Consider the following 24,201-nt stretch of genomic DNA (forward strand, 5'->3'; position numbering starts at 1 on the left):
CGAATGCATGATCATTGCATCAGCCAGCATTGAAAAGGAAAGCAGTAATCACAGAAAATGATATTGCGCGCAATAGTTTATATGCGCGTATTTTTATATGCATGCTAGAAGATAGCAGACAGGACCATAATTAAAGAATCTACTACAGTAAGCTATGAATCATGTGCGCAGATAGTGTGTTGATCACTTTACCAAGTCATGCTATCAAATATAGAGATAATATCAGGCACGCTCACGTGCAAGATTAAACAAGAGATCCTAAATGTGGCCAAATTATGTCATCAGACAGAGCTATGGGTACGTAGTTGACATGTCAAAGAGGCAATGTTACCAAAAAGTACGTGGCTTTTAGTTACTAAATTTGAGCTCAGTTGATCTAAAGATAATCTTTGGCGGAGCTGTCAGTGATGCTAGATCAGGAGATAATTAAGGAAAGTAAATTAAGATATAGCATCATGTTATTGCATATCACAGGCGGCGATACATTAGTTTCTTAAACAATTCATACGTTCCAAGCTTGTTTACTGAAACAATTCACGCAACATGAAAGAAAGCATCAAACTGAGCTGGTTGCACATCAATAAACATCTACTGTGAAATCCATACTGACTCTACAATTGGTTGCCTGACCAATCTATCATAGCGATAATATGATAGCAACTTTAGCTAAACATTTATAGGAAAAATAGCGTATCTTCAATCAGGATAAAGAGCTACTACCATGAGTTTCTCACCCTCTTCTTTGGTATTGCCTCACATGAAGAGAGTCTGCATGCCAAATTCTTCCAACAAAACTTTCTCCAACTAACTCAGCTCGTTCCAAATCCAATTAACATTCACTCTGTCAAACCTCTCCATCAATATCCACACTTCTCCTAATGTGTCTACCGGTAATATGCTGACAAACTCATAACCGGAGCAATTGCTCTTCTTTCTCTTATAAGATGGTAGGGGATCTGAGTAACTATATTTCATTTCCAAGAACAGTCATGCTCCTAAAATTTATTAATAATTCTTCCCTAATACTTTTCTCTAGACCACTGAATTTCCAATGTAAGGAACGTACCTTGGCATTTTAACTTCATTTCAATAGTCATGTAGGTGCACTTTCCTAACTCCTTGTTTTACTACCAACCTACTATGTAGAATAACAATGTTTCTGTGGACCTGAAACCTTTAGAAGAAAATACCTCCTTTGTATGTGCTTTCATTCAAAAATAGCACCTAGCAGTGTGCTCCCATCTCACAGAACCAGAATATTATTGAAACCTTAAAATTGTTTTAGGTTCCTGTATACACTATGTGTATCTTCATGACTTAAGAGTTCTACCATCATTCTTATTTTTCATGTATATAGTGGTCATATGGTCTGCAACTCTGCATTCAAGTTGTCTATGTCAGCAAGGAAAGATTTCAGATATGATGGTCGTATAATATTTTAAGCTATGAAGCCAAATAATTTTATCAAGCTTTTTCATAGAAATTATAATGTTCTTTTCCAATTGGAACTAGAAAGACTAATTGTAAAGAACTATTTGGTTGGAACATTGAATGTAGCAAGAGAATTGGCTCAGAGCACAAACACATCATGTATGAAATATGCAGACTAATAGGAACTCTTTGCAATCACGTGCCACTTGAGAAATTATAGATGCTTTAATAGGCGAACAATTTGCTATCCAAACCTTTCCTTATCAGTCATATATCCAATTTTAGCTAAATACCAGCTGCAAATGAAGCTTTGTCCTCATTATTCCAGAGAATATGTTAAGTTTCCTAGGTGAAGCATGATATTGTGATACAGCTTCATTGGATGCTAACATTGAATTCCGGCAAGTCTAACATTTACGGCATCAAAACTCAAAAGCATTAAAAGAGAAGTGATATGTAATGGTATATTCCTTTCTTCAGCAGCTACTACAACTAAAATAATACAAGTACCTTGCATAAAATGAAGAAAGAAAATGATAATTCCTTATCGAAGGCCTTCAAACAAAGAATTAAAACTAGGGCGGAATTGCTCTTTCTTTGATGATAGTAAGCCAAAGGGTGTACCTTATTTGATGACAGTAAGCCAAAGGGTGTACCTTAGAGTACTTTTGTTATATGAAGAAGAACAGCACAACCTATTGGAAGAAAACTCTTCAGCTATCAAGCATAGAAAATCTAAACTCCCCTGATCTTTTACACTACTTGTCTACATCCTCCTTGCAATTTGCTGCATGCGACAAAGATAAACTAGGTCAACCTTCATGTTTCAACTTTGTTAACAGTGAATCCTCTATGCATCCTTAACCAGAAGATTATGCTGAAATCTCAAACTTCAGTTCAGACAAAATATCATTTTACTTCACACTATGTGATATTTAAAAGCCTCTCTCAACTCACTATTTAGAAATAAACCATGCATCAACACAATATGTGCACTCTGAATCAGGATTTGATCCACTCCCAACCATCTCATTCCACTTTATGCACACTCTTGCTGCCTCCTTACACAACACTTCCTGGTCAGCGTACTATGTATTACAAAATCTGGGCTATGCCCTGTTTCCTCCACTCGAATTAACAGCTAAAAAATTCCCTAATTGCTCTTCAATGCAGTGAAGAATGCAAGGGAAGCCAACAGAAAACAGGGAAGGCGCCTCCTGGATATCTTCTCAAATAATTCCTATCCATCATCATTTTTCTTTTTTGGTCAAGCAACACAGAGGTATTTAATCAAGAAACTAATATTACCGCATCCAGAGAATGTTGTTCTCAACCAGATGCCCCCACCCAAATATAAACCTTCCTGTCTGATTTGATTCTCACTTCCTCCCTTTGCTTGAAGAGGTTGATAACATCCTTTAATGTTTTAAGAATTCAAGCATCGAGAAACCATGCTCCTCATGGGATAGGAGACAACATCCTTGGGGATTCCTCCCCTCCCCATATCCCTCCAAAATCTATAACATGAAATAAAAACCAAAGATTAAGCACAAGAATGGATCTCATGTGAACTCTTCCGATTCCAACTAAATTACTGGGTTTTTGCTTTTCCTAAACAAGCGATATTGGAATAGTACGAGGAGCAAACCTTGCTATTCCAAGCGAGCTGGCAAAGAGAGTATTGAAGTGAAGCAAATTTGAGGAGATTGGAGACAGAGGATTCGATCTAAAGCTTTCCCGCCAAATCAACGAGGTAAATCTTTACGAGGGGAAACAGGGAGGCATACCTTCGAAGCGGAGAAGAAGAAGAGGGCGAGCGAACTCTTCGATGTACCGAAAGCTGAATCCAGTAGTAGCAAACAAGAGAGAAAGGGAGAAGGGGCAACGTCTCATGGAAGCAGTAGCGAGTATTATTCTTCGAACAGAGCATAGTAGTAGGGTTTCGGAGGGGTAAAAAAGGAAGCGTTCGGCGAAGGATGAAATGAAATGTAATTTACCTAGTGGTCGGCGATCCACAGTATTACTGTAACGACTTCTACTTTGATCGCCGGCTTGGCTTTCATGTGAGAAGCAATTCCTACGGAAGCCGGCGATAAGACCAATATCTCCACCGTAAAAGAAAACTGCGCCGAAGATCTTATACGGCGCCGACTTCAAGAGAATATTGAGCTAGGGATATGAAAATTTTGTACACACTAGCCCACTTCGTTGGGCTTTCATCTCCAGGACAAGCCCAAATAACCAAGAAAGAATGGCTCTATTATTCTTTATTAGTTTTCTCTAATTATGTTTCTTTTCTAATAGACATATATCTATTGTGGAGCTAGAGATATGTTTATGGATGGACTATGCAATGCAGTACTTGTACAGCAACTTTATGGCATCGTAGACTGTAGCTTAAGTGGGGAGAGATGTAGCTCTGGCTCTTGAGATTTTGCTTGTCATCTGCACTCCCTAAATCCTTCAAGGTGACCGTAAAAAGGATCCAAAGCGATTGTGACATCGGAACAGAGTCTGTCAGGCTTTTCGACTAATTTTGATCATAGACGAAAGACATTTAAAATCTGGGATGTGAAACTCCTAGTTGTAGGATATGAACTCATCTGCAGATTAATTTTGAAGGGTCGGGATAGACAACTTTGGACTGCCTTTCTTAGACATGGATTGACATCATTGGCACTTTGAAGAGGTTACCAGAGATTGTATTCAATCTCTACCTCTTTTCTCTTCATTCTCTTTCTCTTATTAACTCTTTAATAAAAGAGGAGTGCAAATGGAGCAGCAAGCAAGCGCGTGCGTGCGTGCAAAAGAGTTTTTGTGCACACCCAGAAGAATGTGCAGCTTTTAACCCAAAATCCACAAGAAAAGAAACAAAAGCAAAGGGGAAAAGCTCCTTTCACCTTTGTTCTTGTAGAGGACTAGTGACAAATGAAATCCTACAGATACCCACATGCGAGCCAGTTTGATTCTACTCCCCCCTCTTCGGACCCACCTGTACTAACACACTGTTGCAGTCTTGAAGAAATGTAAAAACTACTGCTGCTGCTACTACTACAACTACAAGCTGAAGACTGAAGTTTAAGAACGCATCTACTCTGCTAATGCAAACATAAAACATAGTCAATTACTGTGACTAATTCCTCACAAAGGTTATGTGGTTATAATGCTATGGCACTGTGGATTAGGAGAGGGGTGGGGATGGGTGCAAAAGACAGGAGCTGACAGTATCACATGGAACCTGAATCCCTTGTGGGGGATTGGTGGGCTTGAAAGTTTGAGATTTGGTTCTGCTCATAGGAAAGGACAGTACAATGTACAATGTAGCACATGTGCAGCCATGTTTAAGGTTCCAACCACTTAAGCCTCACTTACTTCTCATGATAAAGCACCTATTACTACAACTCAAATTCAATCTTGCATGAGAAATAAGTAGTCTATTTTGGATTCAGATTGAAATGATTCAACTTTTGGTGTAAGAGAGAGAGGTATAAAGCAAGCACTCCAGCTTCATAAAAGTGAGGTGGAAAGAAGAAGAGTTGGGTGTTAGTGTGAGTGAGAAAGAGAGAGAGAGAGTGTGTGTGTGTTTTGAACAGTGGTAGGAGGAAAGAGGTGAGAATAGAAAAGCCAATCATGGAGGCAATTTGATTGTACCTTGTGGTGGGTCCTCCCACCTCCTTGGTTTCACTTTCCCTACTAGCTATGACCAGCATTTTGTCTCCACAAATGACAAATGAATACTCTTACTGATGATGAGATCCACTGACTCAGCCATGTAGATAGAGATAGAGATAGAGATTGAGAGAGAGAGACATAATTAGGCTATTGTTTAATAAATGATGATGCATAATAAATTAGTGAGGTGGTTTACTTTTGATGCTCTTTGCAGAACTCTCGACATATGAGGGTTAGATGAAGTTGATGTCAAGTTTGTTTAATAAAAAGATTCCTTTAATGCAGGTTTGGTAGGCTAAAAATCAAATAACAAATGCACCAACGTCTATTATCCCTCAATTGGGGAATTCATCTTCAACTTCATTAAACACCCAATCATTAAGCATCACAAAATAGATGGCAAATTAAGTACTGTGCCTCTTTTTTTTCTTCTCTTTTCCTCTTTTACGACATAGTTTTATTGTACCAGATGATTTAAATGTTAGTCCGGATTCAATAAGGTCATGGTGAAAGACCCTTATCTTAGAATTATTTGCTAATTTTTGGTTACTCTTTAGATTTAATACAATGTGTTATTAGACATATCATTGATGTTCACCAAGTCTGAGGCTTTGTCTAAATCATCTCTTCATTTTTTTTTTTTTTTTTTTTGTATCAATCTTGTTATATTTAAGCTTAATGGAATTATATCTAAAAAGGAATAACTCATTGAAACTTGGCGTCGCATCAAACATTTAATTAATTAGATAGATAGACACTACTCGTTATAGTATCTACTCATTTTTCTCAACCACCATCTTGGTGACAAATTTGGAAAAAAAAAATAATCTTCCACTTTGTTTGAATAGAATTGCGCAATTCATTAGAGTGCTCAAATGGTCATCTTTCTTAATTCACCACCAAGTTAATTACGTTTGTCTTGTATACTATATTTTTGTTCACTATCAAGGAAAACCCCTGATTAAGAAATGGTCATTAGTATAATAATTAATCATCTTTGACAGTGAAAGTTGCTTATGGCTTGTTATAACATCATCAAAGACAACTTGATCGATTTATTCTATCCTTTTCAGATAGACAATTATTTAGCATAACTTGGCAGGGATAACAATGTGCAGATCACTCCTTGGCCCAGTTTGTATCTTAACATGAGAGGACAACAACTACTACATAAGAATTTGGACGAGGATTTGTGTTAATCTCCAGCCTAATTAGTGGGCTTCCATTTGCATCGCTTGGATTAATTAACTAAGAACGGTCCCATTTGGTAGCGACAAATTTGATTAAGAATAGTCCAATATGCTTTCAAAGAATAAGCTCATCTAACTCAAATAATAATGACAAAGATTCACATAAAACCCTTTTTTTTTTAATCTCCAGATTAGAGTTATGGACCTACATGAAGAAGAAAGAAGCTAAAATTAATTTATTATACCACCCTGTGAGAGTTGAAAGCTCATCTACTAGCACTATTTGCTCTGAAAGATTTTTTTGGCGAATAGTTCTTATTCCTTAATATGGCTTTTGCTGCATGATATCATAGAATTGGCTCAGAAAGAAAGTAAGACAAGCCAATAAATATAATTTTTCATGAAGATTTAAAATTTGGTAGCTAGCTGGATCGATGTGACTCCCTGAATTTGATAACCTAAACTTTGAAATTTATTTAAAATTTCCCATTTGAAACATAAAGCAGTATCCCTTAAATGCAGAGGACCCAATGAAATTTTCCAAGTTAGCATTATAATTTGAGGTTGTATGGAAATCTCCACACAATCCAATCAGTCATCAACATCTTTAGGAGATTCTCAGTTTGGATTATGGGATGCCTCTATTCTTTGCCAAATTTTTAAAGTCAAATATACTCTCTGCCTTTGTAGAAAATAAATATGGTTGACAATTAATCCTAAAAAGAATTGATATATTGTAATATTGTCAAGGCCTTCTGTAATAAATTCCTCCAAACATTTGCTCAATGATTAATTTATGTAACCAAGGACTTCTTCTTCTTCTTCTTCTCCTCCATTGGGCCATTGCTAGTGTTTAGATTTGAGAATTGGTCAGAAATTTGAACAGGGGACATAATTAAAATAATCAGATATACATGAATATAACTTATAGATTAATCACATCACAAGATTATACTATGCATTGTTGTTTATGATGCATCCTTATGTTTCTTTTTCTCGCTAGTACTTTAAGCATATAGAAAGCGTAAAGCATGTCATAGTCAGCAGTACTATAACATGAGAAGGGCTAATAGTAACGATTATCATGAACGTAAATATAACTAATCATGTAGCACAATCAATATAAGATAGAGGCACAAAATTAGAGAAGAAACAGAGAAAACATTAAACAATCTATATAAAATGCAAAAGAAAATGAGCAATAGTAAAGTTTGGCATGTTGTTTCATCTATTATTATAATATATTACTACTCTAAAAGTTTAAACCAATAATTACCCTTTATTTGATTGTGGAATAAACATATATTTTATGTTCAATAAATAATTTATTTTAATATTAGTTCACTAATTACATTCTTCTTTCTCGCATTCTTTCATCCACTATTTTATATTTGCTCTTAAAAATATGTAACTTTAATAAAGTGTGATTTCAATCATTCTCATCCTTTCTTTTCTCTTCGTCTATATTTTAGTCATTTATTAAAATATATCCTAAATTTATTATTTTATGTCACATTCAGTATAATTTATTACACCAATACAGTGATTTACAACCAAAGACCGTGATAGTTTTAACCAATATAAATGTTCTTATGTAAATTTAAGAAATAAGCATAATTAAACTAGGCAAAAGCCTAAAGTCGATGGTGTAGACTTAATTTAAATAAATTGACATTATTATAATTTAATAAAAGATGGGCATATCAAAATTCAAATTCAGGTCCTATTATAATATCATAACAATTTATCAATTATTCTAAAAATTTAAGTTGTTATTAGAGAACAATAATATCTATAATGGGAAGACAAATTAAATGACTATCTAGATTATTCAAATTTACTGGAAGTATAAGTTAGAAATTCTCCTGATAGATTTAGGTTGAGAGTGACTTGAGTTATTCCACTTAGTTTGGCCTAAAACTAGGAAGGATAGTCTTCTTCAACCCCCCAAATTCCTTCTTCAACAAAACCAAACTTCCCAATTCCCAACACCCATTTAGCATTGCTCTCCCACAGTGATGGCACCTCCACCTCAGCAACGCCACCTCGGATTGCGCCCACGTGCCAAGGCCAGGCGCACGTGAGTGGTGGGGGTGAGCGTGTGTGTGTGTGTTAGGAGGAGTTGCAGAGATTGGTACAGTGGCATTTGGCTGCCTCTGAGATCACATTCTTGTGGCTTTGAGGAAGAGGAGGAAGAAGAGGAAGAGGTGGAAGAAGAGGAGGAGGAGGAGGAGGAGGAGGTGACCACATCCCCCATGTGAGGTGATCTGACAGCTTAAGTACCTTTCCTCCTGCTTTAATGTCGACTAGTCCTATTCTGGTCCCACCTCAGCCCCACCCAAAAGGTTGTGCCCACTCCTGAGCTTCCATGCATGCGGTGGAGAGAGAGAGAGAGAGAGAGAGAGAGAGAGAGAGAGAGAGAGAGAGAGAGAGAGCAGTGAGTGGCATAAGTTAGCCCTTCCCAAGAGGAAGCAGTAGAAAGACTGAAAGCTGAGGGGCTAGTAGTAGGAAAGAGGGAGAGAGGGGGGAGAGGGAGTGAAAGTGAGAGAGAATTTTCTTTCCTTTTCTTTTCTTTTTGTATTCAAAGGGAACCATCATTTACATATGAATCAACGAAGAGGAAGGACTCCCATGTTTGCATGCATCCATTATGGTGAACTAGGAAAATGATGATTGAGAGAGTGAATTCAAACCATCCATCATTTTTATACCAATATTACTATGCTTTCGTAGATATGAAGAGAGAAACTTGGACACAGTTAATTGGGACCTTTGGGCCAGCAGCACTAACACTCGGTTTGCACTTTATATCACTTTGATTAGAGTGTAGTAGTTGTAGATTAACCTAAATATGATGTTACTCAGTGAGAGGGCCAGGAGCACTAACAGCAGGGAGAGAGCTGAGGGGACCCAATTAAGCAAATTATGGCTTAGGAGTTAGAAGAGAGAGAGAGAGAGAGAGAGAGAGACAGACGGACAGAGAGAGCAAGATACCCTGCTCTATTTTAGCAGATCTGGATTCTTACCCACCTCCTCCTCTTCCACCATTTTGGCCAGTTATAGTGAGCAGATGGAGAGAGATAAAAAGGAGAGAGACCACCTTCAACCCTCGGTGAAGAAAGAAGGATTACAAATGAAGCTGTGATTTTTTTCCCCCACTTATCAGCTGAGTAAGTATTAAGTAGATATATAGAGGAGTATTTAATTTTGTTTTTGGAAGGGTACTTAATTCATAGTTGGCAGGAGCTATTGGTTTTTTCTTTTTTCTTTTGTTATCTTTTTTGGGTTTCTCTTCCCTTTCTTCTCTTATCCTTCCTCCCTTTCTTCCTTCTTTTTAAGAGCAACATCCAAATAGCTAACTTTCTTCTTTCCTCTTTCTTCTTTCTTCTTTTCCTTTCCTCTTCTCCAACCATAAAGTAAAGAGAAGGGGGAGCAAAGAAGGAAGAATACAGAGTGGGTGAAGTGCTCTAAAACTCTCAGCTTTGTTCTCTCTCTTCGCTCTCTTCTCTTTCCATGGATGCCTATGAGGCAACCAAGGTGGTCTTCTCCAGAATCCAATCTCTGGACCCAGACAACGCCGCCAAGATCATGGGCTTCCTTCTCGTCCAGGAACACAGCGAGAAGGAGATGATTCGCCTCGCCTTTGGTCCGGAATCTCTGCTCCACTCCGTAATCCTCAAAGCTCGGAAAGACCTCTCCCTCCTTTCTCCTCCTCCTCCTCCTTCCTCCTCCCATTTCCTACTCTCGAGGCAGAACTCCTCTTCGCAGCTTCTCGGTTCCCTTCCTTCCCCAACCTCGTGGGCTCCGCCGCAGCCGTTCTCGAGGACGGTCACCAGTACCAACGTCGCTAATGGAGGCCTAGACGAAATCCATAGCTCGAATGAGCTCATAAGTCCGAGAAACCAAGTGGGTTCCCCTTTCTACGAGGAGTTCCAGCTCCAAAGTCCCATCTTTTACTCGGATTGGGGGGCAAATCTTGGGTCCCAGCATCGCCGGAGCTGCTCCATCACCGACCTCTGCCTCGGCTCGGATGCTGGGTTGGGTTGGAAGCCATGCCTTTACTTCGCGAGAGGCTACTGCAAGAATGGTACTAGTTGCCGATTTCTTCATGGTTTGCCTGAGGAGAAGATGGAGCTCATGGCCTCGGCTTTACCTTACTCGCCGCTGTCGCCTTCATCGACGCCGAATAAAGGCGTCAACTTTCTACTTCAGCAGCAGCAGAATGAGAGCCAAAGGTAGCATCTTTCTGCTATAAAGGTCTCATCTTTGTGTGCTTTTCTTTAATTCCTTGATCGAAATCGAACAGGACGGCAGCAGCAGCCGCGGCGGCAATGATGCTTGGAGGTGACGAAGGACATAAATTCATGGCGCGATCTCCTCGGATAGAAAGGAGCGACCTTGCCGCCGGATTGGCGAATCCCGGGTCGAGGCAAATCTACCTCACCTTTCCGGCAGACAGTACTTTTAGGGAAGAAGACGTTTCGAACTACTTCAGGTAGATGTTCGACGAAATAACGGAATGAAAACCGAGTTGGTCTTCTTCTCCAATCTAATGACTAATTTTTGTGTTTGAAGTATCTATGGGCCAGTACAGGATGTGAGGATACCATACCAGCAGAAGAGGATGTTTGGGTTCGTCACCTTTGTTTACCCTGAGACGGTGAAGGTTATTCTTGCTAAGGGAAACCCCCATTTCGTTTGTGATGCAAGAGTTCTCGTCAAGCCTTACAAGGAGAAGGGCAAAGTCCCCGACAAGTACAGGCACTACTCTTTGCCCCAAGTTCTCTCCTTTTCTCAAAACCAAGCTCCTCGTTAACCCAATGCTTGTGTTCTTCCTTTTTGTTGCAGGAAGCAGCAGCAGCAACCAGAGAGGGGTGACTTCTCTGGGTGTTCAACTCCCACTGGACTACTCGACGCCAGAGATCCCTTTGAGTTGCCCCAACTTGGTGAGTCTCAAAATTTACTTAGGTTTTGTTCAATTTTTCTAAAATGACTCATTTTTTGGTGAAATAATCGAGCAGGAACAAGGTTGTTGTACAGTACTAGCAGTAACCAAGAGGCTCTTCTGAGAAAGAAGCTTGAGGAGCAGCAGCAAGCTGCAGAGCTGCAGCAAGCAATTGAGCTACAAAGAAGGCGATTCATGGGTCTCCAGCTTCTTGACCTCAAGACTAGAAACCATCTCAATTCCACCACCATTGCAATTCCCACAGCTACCACAGCTACCACAGCTCCTGCTGTTAATGATGACAAGATAACTGGCAGCAACAACATAGAAGATACCATGAACCAAGGTCAGCTTTAGCTAAATCCAATCCCAGCCTAAACCCTTTAAATTTGTAGAAGAAAGGATGCCTCTTTTAATGAGGAGTTAAATAGTGGAACTTAATAATAACTTCTCTTTTCCTTTCTGTTAATAGATAAGAAGCTGAGTAGTTGTGCAGCTGCTGTGACCACAGGCCCCTCTGCTGCTGCTGCTGCTGTTGCTGCATCTACTGCAGATTCACAAGAGCCTGATAGCTCTCAGGCAGTCAACTCTGCTCTTAAGGAGGAATCTTCTGGTGAGGCAACAACCAATGTAGATTGTGATACCCAAGAAAGGTAATTAAGCTAATAAATTATGTTCTTCAAAAAAGAAAAGAAAAGCAACTATTTTTTTCCTCCCCTTTTCTTTTCCCCTCCTGACTCCACTACTTACTGCCTCCTAATAAAGCTACTGGGAAAGGAGAGGGAGGAAAGAACGGTTCTTGTTTATTCTTTTGTTAATCTTTTGCTACATTTGGCACAATGGCAGTGGTTTGGAGCACAATTTGCCTGATAGCCCCTTCGCTTCACCTACCAAAGCTTCTTTGATAGGGGACTCCTTTTCCACAGCACTGCCTACTGAAGCCCCTCAAAGCAACAACATCAGCCATCTCATGGCTTCTACACTGATACCTCCCACTTCCACTCTTGACCTGGCTTCCTACAACTCTTGCTTCTTCCAAATGCCCAGGTACAGTGCTGTGCTAAGAGAACTAAGTTCAAAGACCCCAGAAAGTTATATCATTGGCTTATTAGTTGCATGCATGGGTGGTGGTGTTATTAGGTTCTCATCCGGTCATGGAGCCATTGGGATGTGAATACAGTGGGGAAGGAAAGGAGGGAGGCTTTCCTTCTCTCTCTCCCAGATGAAGTAAGAAAGTCTTTCCTACTAGTATGCAATCAGCACCTCAATAATGATGCATATTATAATATGCTCTGCCAAAACTTTGATTGTTCTGTTATTGTTGTTTTATGTGGCAGGATGATCAGCACTGGAGGAAAAAAGGTTTAACAAAATAGGAGAGAAAAGAGAAAACAAAGGGATACTACTTACTGTAGCTTTATAGGTTATCTTTATTCTTATCTTTAGTTTTACTTTAGCATAGGGCCTTCATCATCCTTCCTTTACCCCCTCTCCCCCTACCCACAATGATATCTGCTGCTGAATTTAAGAGGAGAAAAACGGTGAAATAAAGAGCAGGAGAGGGAAGGAGCTTTGAATCCTACCATCTATCTATCTTCCAACTAGTATACAGCATACAATAGTTTACTCTTCTACTGTTACTGTTAGCCAGAGCTACCTAGCAATCTACCAAATACTGTCAAACTATTTGCATACAGACACCCAAACTGATGAAGTGATGAGAGAACAGACAAAAGCAAAACTGATCTCAGACAGGACTGCAGAGAGAGAAAGAAAGAGAGAGAAGAGAGAGGGGATAGGACCACACTGGTGGAAGAGTGGGAATCAATTGGAATCATCACCCAGGACCATTACCTTACTGTCCTTGCCTATGTAGTCATGTACCTTCTTTTCCCCCCTCTCACCTGCTTTCCCTTTGTTTTATTTTTTTAGTTTTTTTAGTTTTTTTTTTTTTTTTTTACTTTTGTAATATTTCACTGTAGGAGACAAAGAAATGGAAATGAAAGCAACAACAAAGTATTGCCACTCCCCCCATCTATCTTGCTGTAACTCTTTTATCCTGTGCTTTTACCTACCCCCTTCTTCTTTGGGAGGAGAATCTAACCAAGCAAAGACAAAGATAACCTTGTATATTAAAGAGGAGACTTGAGGGAGAAAAATGAGACACCTTAAAGGGCTTGGCATGTTTCCATTCCCACCTCCTTCGCTTTATTTTTCCCATTGTACTAAAGTTATATCGTGTAGTTTGCAAGGTATTGCAGGGTGTAAAAATGATCGCTTTCCTATATAAAATGGAGGCCAAAAAAATATATTATTGGTCGTTACCAAATCGCTGTCTCTTGCTCTTATCTTTCTCTTAGAGCCCCTCATCCTTTTGTTGGCAGGAGTTGTGTCATCAAGTGGTCTTTCTCTTGGCTTGCTTAATTTAATAGGATGGATCACATGGTCGCCAGATAAGTTGTGGTCCTATACAACATCAATCTTCTTCTGTATATAGATCCTTATGTTTCTTTTCATATATTTATGCATATACTATAGGGGAAGCTTTACTCTACTAGAGTCCCCAAACTCACCTGAATAAAAAGGAGACCCACTATACTTTGATTCAACTTTTAATTGGTCCAACTTGGAACTTGCGAGGAAGGAGGCATTTAGTTCTTCAATTTGTAACGAGATCAATCATATGTTTGTATAAACAAAATTAGATTCTTTACATCGTAGATATATTTCACGTGCTAATGTCTGATCTTGAAAACGACCGACCCATTAAACATTGGCTTCTAACTGGCCAGCAAACATAGGTCTTGTTACTCCGCATACTGCTTTTGAGACAGTGAATCGAATTGTAATCGGAAATCCAGTTGAAATTTCGTGAGAAGTACGTAGTTTGCTCATTGGTTGCACTGAAACATAGATTATATCTTTGTTACACAAATTTAAACAAGAGGGTACTACTACATCTTATGTTCAACTGTTCATCCGTTCTTCTTTGCCAAGAAGTCTTCACGAATGGCTTGACACCTGAGGAGCAATTTATCTCTAGGTGGCAGATAATCTCGAACTAGTGGTGAACTTATAAAAGCTTCCATCCATGCAGACAGCAATGGAAATTTCTCCTCCGTGATCATCTTCAACTTGGTGATTTCCTCCTGAATTGGAATACTGTGTGCCATCCAGCCGAGGGATATATCTACGAATCCAATTCTTTCTCCACTGAAAAACTTCTTCCCTTTGAGCTCTTGCTCTAAGACCATCAGGTTCTCAGTGGCTGCTGTATGAGCTTCCTCTTGCTCTTTCCCTTGTGAAATGAAAACTTGCCAAAGAGGAGGTGACAACTGCAGCATAGATTCTAAATTAGAATTGAAGGTAAAGAAGGCTACAAATAATATATGTACAAGAACTCAACCACAACTCTGTACCTTATCTGTCCCAAATTTTGCCCAGAAACGAGCCATGGCGCGATCGTAAGGATCCTCAGGCAAGATCGGATTGTTCTTCCACGTCTCCTCGATGAATTCAAGGATGATCAACGATTCGGCGATCGGTTTTCCTTTGTAGACGAGCACTGGAACCTTCTTGTGCACAGGATTGAACTCTAATAGCAAAGGGCTCTTGTTGGAGAGATCTTCTTCGATGTAGTCATATTGGACTCCCTTAATTTTCAATGCCCATTGTACTCTGTGAACATATGGGCTTGACCATATTCCAAATAACTTCACTTCTTTCTCCTCTCTTGCTGCCATAGAAATGTTCTTTGTCCCAAAGCGTATATAGAGAAGAACTGATGTGCATCTTTCTTCTACTTTTAGTCTGTTTTGGCGGCTTAGTTGGTTGCTGAGATGAGCCCAAGTGTGCAGCTCTGCTCAATAGCCATATCATAATCAAGAGTGCTTCAATTTTCTAGGAAATGTCAATTATATCCTACATATTTTAATGATTTTGTGATTACACCTGTCTTTGAGCTATTTGTAATTTGACCCTTCCTTTTCACTTTTAACCCATATTTCTTCATGAACATCTTTTTAAAGGGTATTTTACTAAATTTAGTCAGTAGGATTAGATTAGAAAGTGACCTAGAAATATATTTTAAATTCATTCATAGATTATATAAAAATAAGAGTACGATGTCATACAAAAATTATAAGCAAAATGGAGTACTCAAACAACAAATAGGTAAATGACGAGTGTTAAAAGCACACAAAATATCTAAAATGTAGGGTGTAATTTGTAATTTTCTCTTGATTTCCTCCGCACGTTAATCTCAATTGTCCGAGTTCATAAGCGATTTAAATAGTTTAACTTCTTTAAAGTTCTCCAACTTGCTGCAACTAAAGCTATCATACCGCTAAGAATGGGTCAAACTTAATCAATATATATATATATAGAGAGAGAGAGAGAGAGAGAGAGAGAGAGAGAGAGAGCGCATTCCCTTCTCCGACAACGTAGCTCATCTTCTAAACATGCATGTAGAATAATAACCCCGCAATCCATGGATAAATGGGTGATGGGGAGAAAAGTTTTGAACAAACTCTCTGTGGTCTAAAACACCTTCTTCCTTAAAACTCCTTATAAAAAGGCTTCTACGACCACCGCACAACGCCTCGACGTTACCCGGTTGGCCTTCTGATCTTTTTATCTCGATCGCTAGCCCATATTTCTCAACTCTTTTTAAAAGCTAGCCGGGGTCTTCCAATGCCTTCTCGTTAATTCGATATTAAAGAAGAAGATTATATATATATATACACACACACATACGAAAAGGAAGAGGAAGAGGAAGAGAGATGTCACCGGCGACTGTGGTTTTGGTGCTCTTATCTCTGGTGGGTCTCTCGGCGGTCCGTGCCGAGGACCCGTATCTCTACTTCACGTGGAACGTCACTTATGGCACGATCGCTCCTCTGGGCGTTCCTCAGCAGGGTATTCTTATCAACGGACAGTTCCCCGGGCCGAACATCAACTCCACAACCAACAACAACATCGTCATCAATGTCTTCAACCATCTTGACCAACCCTTCCTCCTCTCCTGGTTCATAACTACTACTGTTTATATGTTAAACATTTATATGCTAAGATTTTACGTATGTGAAATTGATGATCATGGTTTGATATATCTATATATATAGGAATGGAATCCAGCAGAGGAAGAACTCGTGGCAGGACGGGATGTACGGGACGAACTGCCCGATCCCGCCGGGGAAGAACTTCACTTACCATTTCCAGGTCAAGGACCAGATCGGTAGTTTCTTCTACTTTCCATCCATGGGCATGCACAAGGCGGCCGGCGGCTTCGGCGGCCTCCGGATCAACAGTCGCCTTCTCATCCCAGTCCCCTTCGACCCTCCGGCCGATGATTTCACTGTCCTCATCGGCGACTGGTAATATTAATTTGCCAATAATAACATCCTAATTATTTTAATGCTTTTGTGTTTATTAGCTACTTTTAATCGGACATTATAATGTCTTAACCTTATATTATTTAACACAACGAATAAAGTTATAATGTAACTTAACCAAATTTACTAAAATATGTTTGAGAATCTTTATTTTCTTTAGATTTTGTAATAGCACCTTAGGGAAAAATAATTTAGAGGTTAAATTAAACTGAGAAGAGAAGAGGAGAGTCTTTTAAATATTATGTTAGAATCAATTCTAGATAGATTTATTGGTTTTATTTGTGGTTTTGGGGATATTAGTACATTTTAGTTTATTTATATTCTACCCAGGTACGCCAAGGATCACAGCGTCCTCGCTCGGCTCCTCGACGCCGGCCGCAGCATCGGCCGCCCTGCTGGTGTGCTGATCAACGGCAAGACGGGCAAGGACACTACCGGCAAGGACGATGCGCCCCTCTTCACGGTGGAGGCCGGCAAGACGTACCGCTATCGCATCTGCAACGTCGGCCTGAAGACCTCCCTCAATTTCCGCATCCAATCCCACAAAATGAAGCTCGTCGAGATGGACGGCTCTCACACCGTCCAAAACGTCTATGACTCGCTCGACGTCCACGCCGGCCAATGCTACTCCGTCCTCGTCACCGCCGACCAGACCCCCAGAGACTACTACATGGTCGCCTCCACCAGGTTCTTAAAGGACACCCAGACGTCCACCGCCATCATCCGGTACGCCGGTTCCACCACTCCGCCGTCGACCGTCCTCCCCGACGGCCCCGTCGGTTGGGCATGGTCGTTTAACCAGTGGCGGACCTTCCGGTGGAACCTTACCGCCAGCGCCGCGAGGCCCAACCCACAGGGGTCTTACCACTACGGCAGCATCAACATCACCCGCACCATCAAGCTCCTGAACACCCGGACCAGAGTCGGCGGCAAGGTTCGGTACGCCATTAACGGAGTCTCGCACACCGACCCCGAGATCCCGCTCAAGCTTGCCGAGTACTTCAACATCACAGATAAGGTGTTCAAGTACAACCTCGTCGGCGACGTTCCGCCGGCGACTGACGCGGCTGTGACCGTAGCCCCGAACGTCATGACCGCAGAGTTCCGCACGTTTATCGAGATCATCTTCGAGAACCCTGAGAAGACCGTTCAGTCCTACCACCTAGATGGCTACTCATTCTTCCCCGTCGGGTAAACATAATAAAATAGTGTTGATCTATTAATTAACTAGAGTTTAACTTTTGAGTCCAACTAATTGTCAATTCTACGTGTGTGTTTAATATAGGATGGGCCCAGGGAAGTGGAGCACAGATAGCCGGAGAACATACAACTTGCTGGATGCGGTGAGCCGACACACGATTCAGGTATACCCGAAATCATGGACGGCGATCATGCTGACGTTCGACAATGCTGGGATGTGGAATCTACGGTCGGAGATCTGGGAGAAGCACTACCTAGGGCAGCAACTCTACATCAGCGTGTTATCTCCGGCGCGGTCGATAAGGGACGAGTACAACATACCTGATAACGTGATCCGCTGCGGCGCCGTCACTAACCTGCCACTGCCACCGCCATATGCGTGAAAATATCATCTGAATCCGACCCCCCGAACCGAGCTACCGGAAGAAAGGGAGACGAAGAAAAAACCCGGTAGAGAAAGTAAGAATAAGAAGTGGCCGGCTAGCTGCATTCTTTATGTTGATTGATTCCCTCTCTGGTCGTGATTACGTCCTTCCATTTTATCGGAAATTCTTTTCTTTTATATAGTTATTGGTCACTTTTGAGGCTTGGCATGACCCGTTTGCTGAACTCTCACTGAACGTATATTATTTCACGTTTCGAATTCAATCCGTAGTAATGTCATGTTTAATTACTTTGATATTTCATATTAATTCTTTAATTAGCATAGCTATCTCCGTGTACCTTAAATTATTACTTCAATAATATTGTCTCTGCTAATTAAGATGTCAGTCAGTGTAGCTTAATCTTCCTATCTATTTCACAGTTACGTACCTTACTCATAAAAAGTGAAAACAGGAGAATTCACAGATGAGATCTGATAATACAATTATATAGGGTGTGAAATGTAATTGTTCACTCGTATTTGGGCCCGTAGAACTGGGCCAGACGCTACTCTTGCTGGGTACCACGCACTATAAAGGCCGAAATGGCTAATAATTCCTCTCATTTTTTAACTCGACTCCAAGTAGTCTTAAAGCTCGCTAAAATTCAAGATAATCTTCGATGCTTCTTTCTCTTTCAATAAATACTATTCAAGGTCTATTAATTCCATTGCTTGCAGAAGGTACATGAGTCAGACAAACCCACCATGAACATGCAGTTCATTAAACCAACCTTTACTCCTCCGTAGAACATTAAACCTTCTCCTCTCATCCACCCCAGCATTCACATGCCCAAATCTAAACCCACTTCACAAAAGGAAATACGAAATAAATACTCTGGAGAGATCTCCCATCTCAGTCTTCTCTACTATACCCAGTTAAAGAGAAAATAAAATTCGCAGAACAAATGAAGTGACAGTTCAAGGCCCTGACATGTACCCCAGATCGAGTGGGGGCCCACAAACCCGCCCCACCTGCCATTCTGCCAAGTCACACTGGCCCACGTGACCCTTTGTGACCACACATATGCGTCCAAACCTGACCCCCAACTTGGACTCATCGCTGGCTTAGCTCCACCTCTCCCAGTCGTAATACAGCATCTCCCACAATCACAAGGATATATATATATATATTTTTTTTTTTTAAACAAAAAAGGTGACCAAATATTGAAACCCTGTGGCTGGCTAATTCGCTATTATATAGATGTATATTATTTCGACTCCCATATTATATTTTATAATGTCTAAAAAATATCTAAAGTTAATTTTCACCTACAAACTTGAAAAAGAGTAAAAGTAGTGGCGGTAAGAGTGGTGCTGATAAAAGTATCGGTGAAGAGGTCAAAATTTAATGAACTCTTAAAAGTTAAATGCAGAGGTTAATTAAGTAACACCGATCCGATAGAGTGTGAATAACAATAATAATAAAAGACAAAACCTCGTATGTTTTCGATAACTTTCTCTGGGAGATTTCAAGGAACGAAAGCAACAGAGGCCCTCCCTGGGCTAGTCGCTGTGTGCCAGAGAGAGACATCACGCTCAAAAAGCTAGCTAGCTAGCTAGCTATTCCGGCCAAGTGGAGTCACCCATTTGTGGTACGGATAGGCAAAGAAAACCCCAAAAAGAAAGGACGACCTTTCCCTCTTTGATCTGCTCTCTTCCTCCTCCTACTCCTACCTCCACCACCTCCTCTGCTTTCAGGGAGAAGAGTAGAAAGAATAGAAAACAGCAGTGCCTTTCTCCACACCAAAGCCAACGTACGTTTTGTAAGAGCGAAAAGGACCCTTCATTGCCCTGGAAAGAAAAAGAAAAGAAAAGGATACAAAAAGAAAAGGGAACGTTTATTCTCCTCCATCCACTTCATTAGGCACCACGTCAGACTCAAGAGAAATTTTCAAAACTCGAGTTGCCAAAAAGTTACTAATTAATTAAGCGGCGAAATTTAAATTAGCAAAGAGCGGATGATGATGACAGTAAATAAATTAAAGTGTAAGGAGTTTTTTTTTTTTTGGGGGGGGGTGGGGTGGGGTAACTAATCTAGCGAGCATGGGAGGTTTGAATTGGACGCCAGGCGGAGGCGGTAAGAAGGCAGAGGTCCTTCCAGCCGAGCTTGAGAGTGCCGTTCTCTTCGACGAGGGTGTAGCCGTCGGAGGGGAACATGCCGAGGAGGAGGGCCGCCTGGGCGGCGGCGTTGCCAGCGAGGGAGACGCCGCGGAAACCGGACTGGCTCAGCTTGTCACGCCAATTGCCGAACTTGACCTCGCCGGTGCGAGACGGCCCGCCGACGGCGAGCACATTGCGGATCTCGCGGGAGAGGAGCTGCTGCTCGACCACGTGGCGCTCCGGGCTGTCCTCGTCGTAGCTCGCGCCGAGCGAGTCGAACAAGGCCGAGTAGTAGTGGATCGCCTCCACGAATCGCGCCAGGAACGACCCCGCCTGGCTCAGGTCCTGCTCTACCATCGTCACCACCTTCGGCGCCAGCCTACATTTTAACATTTAACACCCCCGCCATCATCAAATCCGTGCACCCTCGTAATTTACTATTGTTGAAAACAAAATCTTTGGATATATATATATATACTAAACAATCCTAGTTGCTTTAAGAATCGTGCTAAGAAGTACAACGGAAGCTCCTAGCTAAATCATGGAGAGGAAGTAAGTAGGTTACAAAGTATATAGGTAGTCATAATGAGGACTGCCTTTTGTATGATCGGCCACAGAGGCATATAATCTCTCAAACTTTTGTCCAGATTTCCAACACAACGAAGGCGTATTATATAATAATGCGAAGGAGAAGCTTTGAGCGACATAATAAACTATTGATGTAACCCGATTTTCTATATGCATGATGATGATGGCTACGTACGAAGGAAGCATATATAGTAATAGCAAGAATGACATATCGCTAGATGTTAATTAATAGGAAAAGACGATTGCGAGAGACCGCGAATAAAAAGATTACCTTTGCAGAAGCCAGAGGGTGTTGGTGTCGGATCCGGTGACGTCGTAGAGGGAGTGGTGCAACCAGTGGACGGCGACGGCCTCCCGGCGGGTGACCCCGAGTCTCTCCGGGTCAAGGTTGCCGACCTTCTCGGCGACGGCGCAGAACTCAAACGGCAGCCCGAGCGTGTCGGCAAAGTCCGACAGCCGCTTACCGGTCGCCTCGAGCGACTCGATGGAGGAACCCAATCCGGTCAGCCTCACCCTCGGCGGCCCGCCGGGCCGCGAGGCCAGGATGTGGAACAGCCCCGGCCATTGAAGCCCCTGCATGATGTCGAGGTCGATGATGTGGACCCTCTCCTCGCGCTCGAAGGCCTCTTGGATGGCTTGGTTGGCGGTGAAGTGGGAGAACTTGACGAAGGGACTAATGCCGTTAAAGACCTGGAAGGCGGCGGCGAGGCGGTGGTGGAGGCGGTGGGAGGCGGAGGAGGAGGAAGGGAGCGGCGCGTAGATGCCGAGGCAGGAGCTGACGAGGCGAGCTGACATGGCCTCAGAAAAGTAGGCGGCGACGCGCTGGGCGGAGGTGCCGAAGGGGGTGGAGAGCTCGGAGATTTCAAGGAGCATGCGGTTGGCTTCCTCCAGGTTGTCGGCGGCGACGGCTTCGGCGCATTGGAGGAGGAGGGTTAGGAGATGGAGACCTTCTTCGTCTCTTTTTTGCTTGAGGAGCTCTTCTTTGCTGGTTTCTTTGGCGGTGGTAATAGGATTGGGGACAGGGTTTGGGTTACTGGACTCCTCGCGATTGGGCGGAGCTTGAGACGGTTGTGGAGCCTGTGAAGGTGGAGGCGGGGGAGCCGCCTCGCGCCGCCGCTTGTCGACGTGCGGCTGAGAAGGATCCGGCGCTCCGCCGGTGAGCGGCGGAGCCGGAGGAGGAGGAGGAGGGGCGTCGGAGGTGAGGGTCCGGAGGCGGTACTCGAGCACGGCGGCGAGGCCGGGGTTGCACGGGTGGATGATCTCGCGTACGTTGTGGATCAGCTGCGGGATCGAGACATCCGCGGCGGCGCTGCCGAGCAAGTCGCGGATGAACCCATCTATCCACGCGGCGGCGCCGGCGCCGGACCCCTCATCTCCTCCGCCAGAGGCGACGACTTGCAACCCCTCGTTCCGGTCGATCTCGGACGGGAACAGGGGCAATCCCGAGAACCCACAAACCGGCTGCTGCGTCGGCGGCGGAGGAAGAGAAGGCAAGAGCTGAGTCGGGTTCGCCGCATTCACCAAAATGGAAGCATTTTGCTGGGCCGCGTCTATAGTAGCAGTAGAAGTAGGAGCAGAGAAGAGAAGAGAAGGGTCTCCTACGAAGGGCAGATGAGAAGAGGAGGCCCCTCCTCGACGCGCTAGCCGAGCGTTCTGATGGTAAGCGGAAGAGGAAGCGGAGTCAAGCTCCGAAGCGGGTCGCTTTCGCACCATGGCCTGCGAAGCTTGGTGCTGAGTCTGTTGGTGCTGAAGGTAGAGGAGACAAAGGAGCTCCTGCTCTTCTTCTTCTCCTCTTCTAGCTTGGTGGTGGGATAGTACTTGGAACAAAGGGAGCTGGGGAGGGTTGGGATAAGAGGAAGAAGAAGTAATAGGAGAAGGCGATGGGTCAGAGGAGGAGGAGGAGTCATGGGCTTGTTGGGCTTGTAGTTGTTGTTGTTGTTGTTGTTGTTGTTGATGTAAGAGGAGCAAAGAAGAGGAACCCATCAGAAAAAACAAAGGGAAAGGGCTCCGCGCATGCCACTAGTATTACTTCTACCACCACTACTACTACTGCTGCTGCTACTACTACTACAACTACTACTAATCTTGGAGCAGCTAATAAAACTAAGGGGGCGAAGGATACCAGCAGCAGCGCCAGAACAAGAAGAACAAGAAGGGGAATAATAATATTAATAATATTAATAATATTAATAGAGTGGGAGAGAGATGCGAATAAGGAGGTGAGCCGAAGGCGAAGGGGTTGGGTTCGAGGACTCCGCTTGCATTGGGGTCCGGCTAAGGGAAGCCCTCCAAATGCATAACGGTGATGGGAACTGGACATCAGCGGTCGGATTGCTCTCCTCTCTCTCCTCTCTCTCTCTCTCTAAATACTTTAAAAACTCGTCCCTTCTCGTCTCGGGAGGCGATGCTATGCCTAGAGAAGAGAGAGAGAAAGAGAGAGGTGGGAAAATGGTACTACCTTTCTGGCTACAGGATTAAATTAGTGAGGGACGGTAGGCTTTTCCTTTTGACTTGGGAGAGAGGGGGGTAGTAATAATAATAGTAAATGTGGGGGGCCGGAAGGGGATTTGCTTGTAAAATCGGTTCTCGGGCCTGTTTCTCGGTTCCTGTTCCGGCTGAAAACTAAACCTTTTACCTTTCGTGGTGGAAAATTTCAGCTGCGTACGTGGAGGAGGATTTGATATCAATCTGCATCGAGATTGTAGCGTGATTTCGATCAATTTGTTCGTTTTTCTTTTTCTCAATTTTTATTCGACCAGTATGAAAAAGAATAAACAATAATAATTTTACTTGAAAACTTACTTCTGCATAGAAGGGTAGAACGGAAAGGAAACAAACGATCCTAACACATAACCTATCCATCCTCAAAAAGGCAAACTTTAATATTCACCAAAAAGGCCCACCACACATGGAAATTCTACATGGGTAGGGCAGAGTGTCTCTGCTATAATGGCTTTATGATTCAAGTTGTTGCCGGTTTAATACCTAAACAACTTGGCAAAGAGACAAGCAACTCAAAAGTCAGCAAAGACTTTGATAGTTATTTGTGTAACCATTAACCTATTTAGAATACACCATTTGGAATAATTAAACAAAAAATTTAAAGAAAAGCTAGCTAGATTGGTTGCTATTTTATTCCTAAGCAAACAAAAGGATGTTCCTAAATGAAATGAATCAGAGTCATCGGTCAGCTTGACTGTCACCATCATCACCATCTCCTGAGCTAAGAACAGTGTAGTGGGGGGTGACATCTTAATT

General features: G+C 42.4%; 4 protein-coding genes across 6 annotated transcripts; 2 read left to right on the forward strand and 2 right to left on the reverse strand.

Annotated features, from left to right (window-relative positions):
• Positions 1-8,864: 8,864 nt before the first annotated feature.
• LOC140775958 (zinc finger CCCH domain-containing protein 53-like) lies at positions 8,865-13,272 on the forward strand. 3 transcript variants are annotated; one of them, XM_073119467.1, is made up of 11 exons: positions 8,877-9,463; positions 9,711-10,528; positions 10,600-10,788; positions 10,869-11,054; positions 11,142-11,239; positions 11,315-11,584; positions 11,711-11,891; positions 12,085-12,285; positions 12,379-12,465; positions 12,576-13,118; positions 13,221-13,272. In XM_073119467.1, the coding sequence occupies exons 2-9, from the start codon at positions 9,807-9,809 to the stop codon at positions 12,410-12,412; spliced, it is 1,881 nt and encodes a 626-aa protein (XP_072975568.1). In that variant the 5' UTR covers positions 8,877-9,463; positions 9,711-9,806; the 3' UTR covers positions 12,413-12,465; positions 12,576-13,118; positions 13,221-13,272. The 3 variants fall into 3 exon arrangements, with proteins under 3 accessions (XP_072975569.1, XP_072975568.1, XP_072975567.1); XM_073119468.1 differs by lacking the exon at positions 13,221-13,272 and having other exon boundaries at positions 8,865-9,463; positions 10,869-11,048; positions 12,576-12,927; XM_073119466.1 differs by lacking the exons at positions 8,877-9,463; positions 13,221-13,272 and having other exon boundaries at positions 9,481-10,528; positions 12,576-12,927.
• An 833-nt stretch (positions 13,273-14,105) lies between these two features.
• On the reverse strand, positions 14,106-15,025 carry LOC140775959 (glutathione transferase GST 23-like). Its single transcript, XM_073119470.1, has 2 exons — positions 14,658-15,025; positions 14,106-14,573 (listed from the first exon to the last, which is right to left on the reverse strand). Exons 1-2 carry the CDS (start codon positions 14,979-14,981, stop codon positions 14,214-14,216), a joined length of 684 nt encoding a protein of 227 aa, XP_072975571.1. The 5' UTR covers positions 14,982-15,025; the 3' UTR covers positions 14,106-14,213.
• Positions 15,026-16,019: 994 nt separating this feature from the next.
• LOC140775744 (L-ascorbate oxidase homolog) lies at positions 16,020-18,418 on the forward strand. The gene is made up of 4 exons (XM_073119155.1): positions 16,020-16,264; positions 16,362-16,613; positions 16,962-17,822; positions 17,917-18,418. The coding sequence occupies exons 1-4, from the start codon at positions 16,020-16,022 to the stop codon at positions 18,212-18,214; spliced, it is 1,656 nt and encodes a 551-aa protein (XP_072975256.1). The 3' UTR covers positions 18,215-18,418.
• A 1,208-nt stretch (positions 18,419-19,626) lies between these two features.
• LOC140775957 (protein SCARECROW 2) lies at positions 19,627-23,413 on the reverse strand. The gene is made up of 2 exons (XM_073119465.1): positions 21,215-23,413; positions 19,627-20,734 (listed from the first exon to the last, which is right to left on the reverse strand). The coding sequence occupies exons 1-2, from the start codon at positions 22,924-22,926 to the stop codon at positions 20,290-20,292; spliced, it is 2,157 nt and encodes a 718-aa protein (XP_072975566.1). The 5' UTR covers positions 22,927-23,413; the 3' UTR covers positions 19,627-20,289.
• Between the last annotated feature and the right edge of the window lie 788 nt (positions 23,414-24,201).

Source organism: Typha angustifolia, chromosome 14, assembly GCF_048772165.1.
Source record: "Typha angustifolia cultivar Huaian chromosome 14, ASM4877216v1, whole genome shotgun sequence".
Lineage (NCBI taxonomy): Eukaryota > Viridiplantae > Streptophyta > Magnoliopsida > Poales > Typhaceae > Typha > Typha angustifolia.

Bases quoted from the DNA above. Each gene is read 5' to 3' on its own strand.
- LOC140775958 (XM_073119467.1), top strand. From the start codon at position 9,807: ATGGATGCCTATGAGGCAACCAAGGTGGTCTTCTCCAGAATCCAATCT. The intron at 10,789-10,868 runs GTAGATGTTCGA...TTGTGTTTGAAG, and splicing joins GACGTTTCGAACTACTTCAG to TATCTATGGGCCAGTACAGG. The intron at 11,585-11,710 runs GTCAGCTTTAGC...TTCTGTTAATAG, and splicing joins AGAAGATACCATGAACCAAG to ATAAGAAGCTGAGTAGTTGT.
- LOC140775959 (XM_073119470.1), bottom strand. From the start codon at position 14,981: ATGGCAGCAAGAGAGGAGAAAGAAGTGAAGTTATTTGGAATATGGTCA. The intron at 14,574-14,657 runs GTACAGAGTTGT...TCTATGCTGCAG, and splicing joins CAAAATTTGGGACAGATAAG to TTGTCACCTCCTCTTTGGCA.
- LOC140775744 (XM_073119155.1), top strand. From the start codon at position 16,020: ATGTCACCGGCGACTGTGGTTTTGGTGCTCTTATCTCTGGTGGGTCTC. The intron at 16,614-16,961 runs GTAATATTAATT...TATTCTACCCAG, and splicing joins ACTGTCCTCATCGGCGACTG to GTACGCCAAGGATCACAGCG. The intron at 17,823-17,916 runs GTAAACATAATA...TGTTTAATATAG, and splicing joins TACTCATTCTTCCCCGTCGG to GATGGGCCCAGGGAAGTGGA.
- LOC140775957 (XM_073119465.1), bottom strand. From the start codon at position 22,926: ATGGGTTCCTCTTCTTTGCTCCTCTTACATCAACAACAACAACAACAA. The intron at 20,735-21,214 runs GTAATCTTTTTA...GTTAAAATGTAG, and splicing joins ACCCTCTGGCTTCTGCAAAG to GCTGGCGCCGAAGGTGGTGA.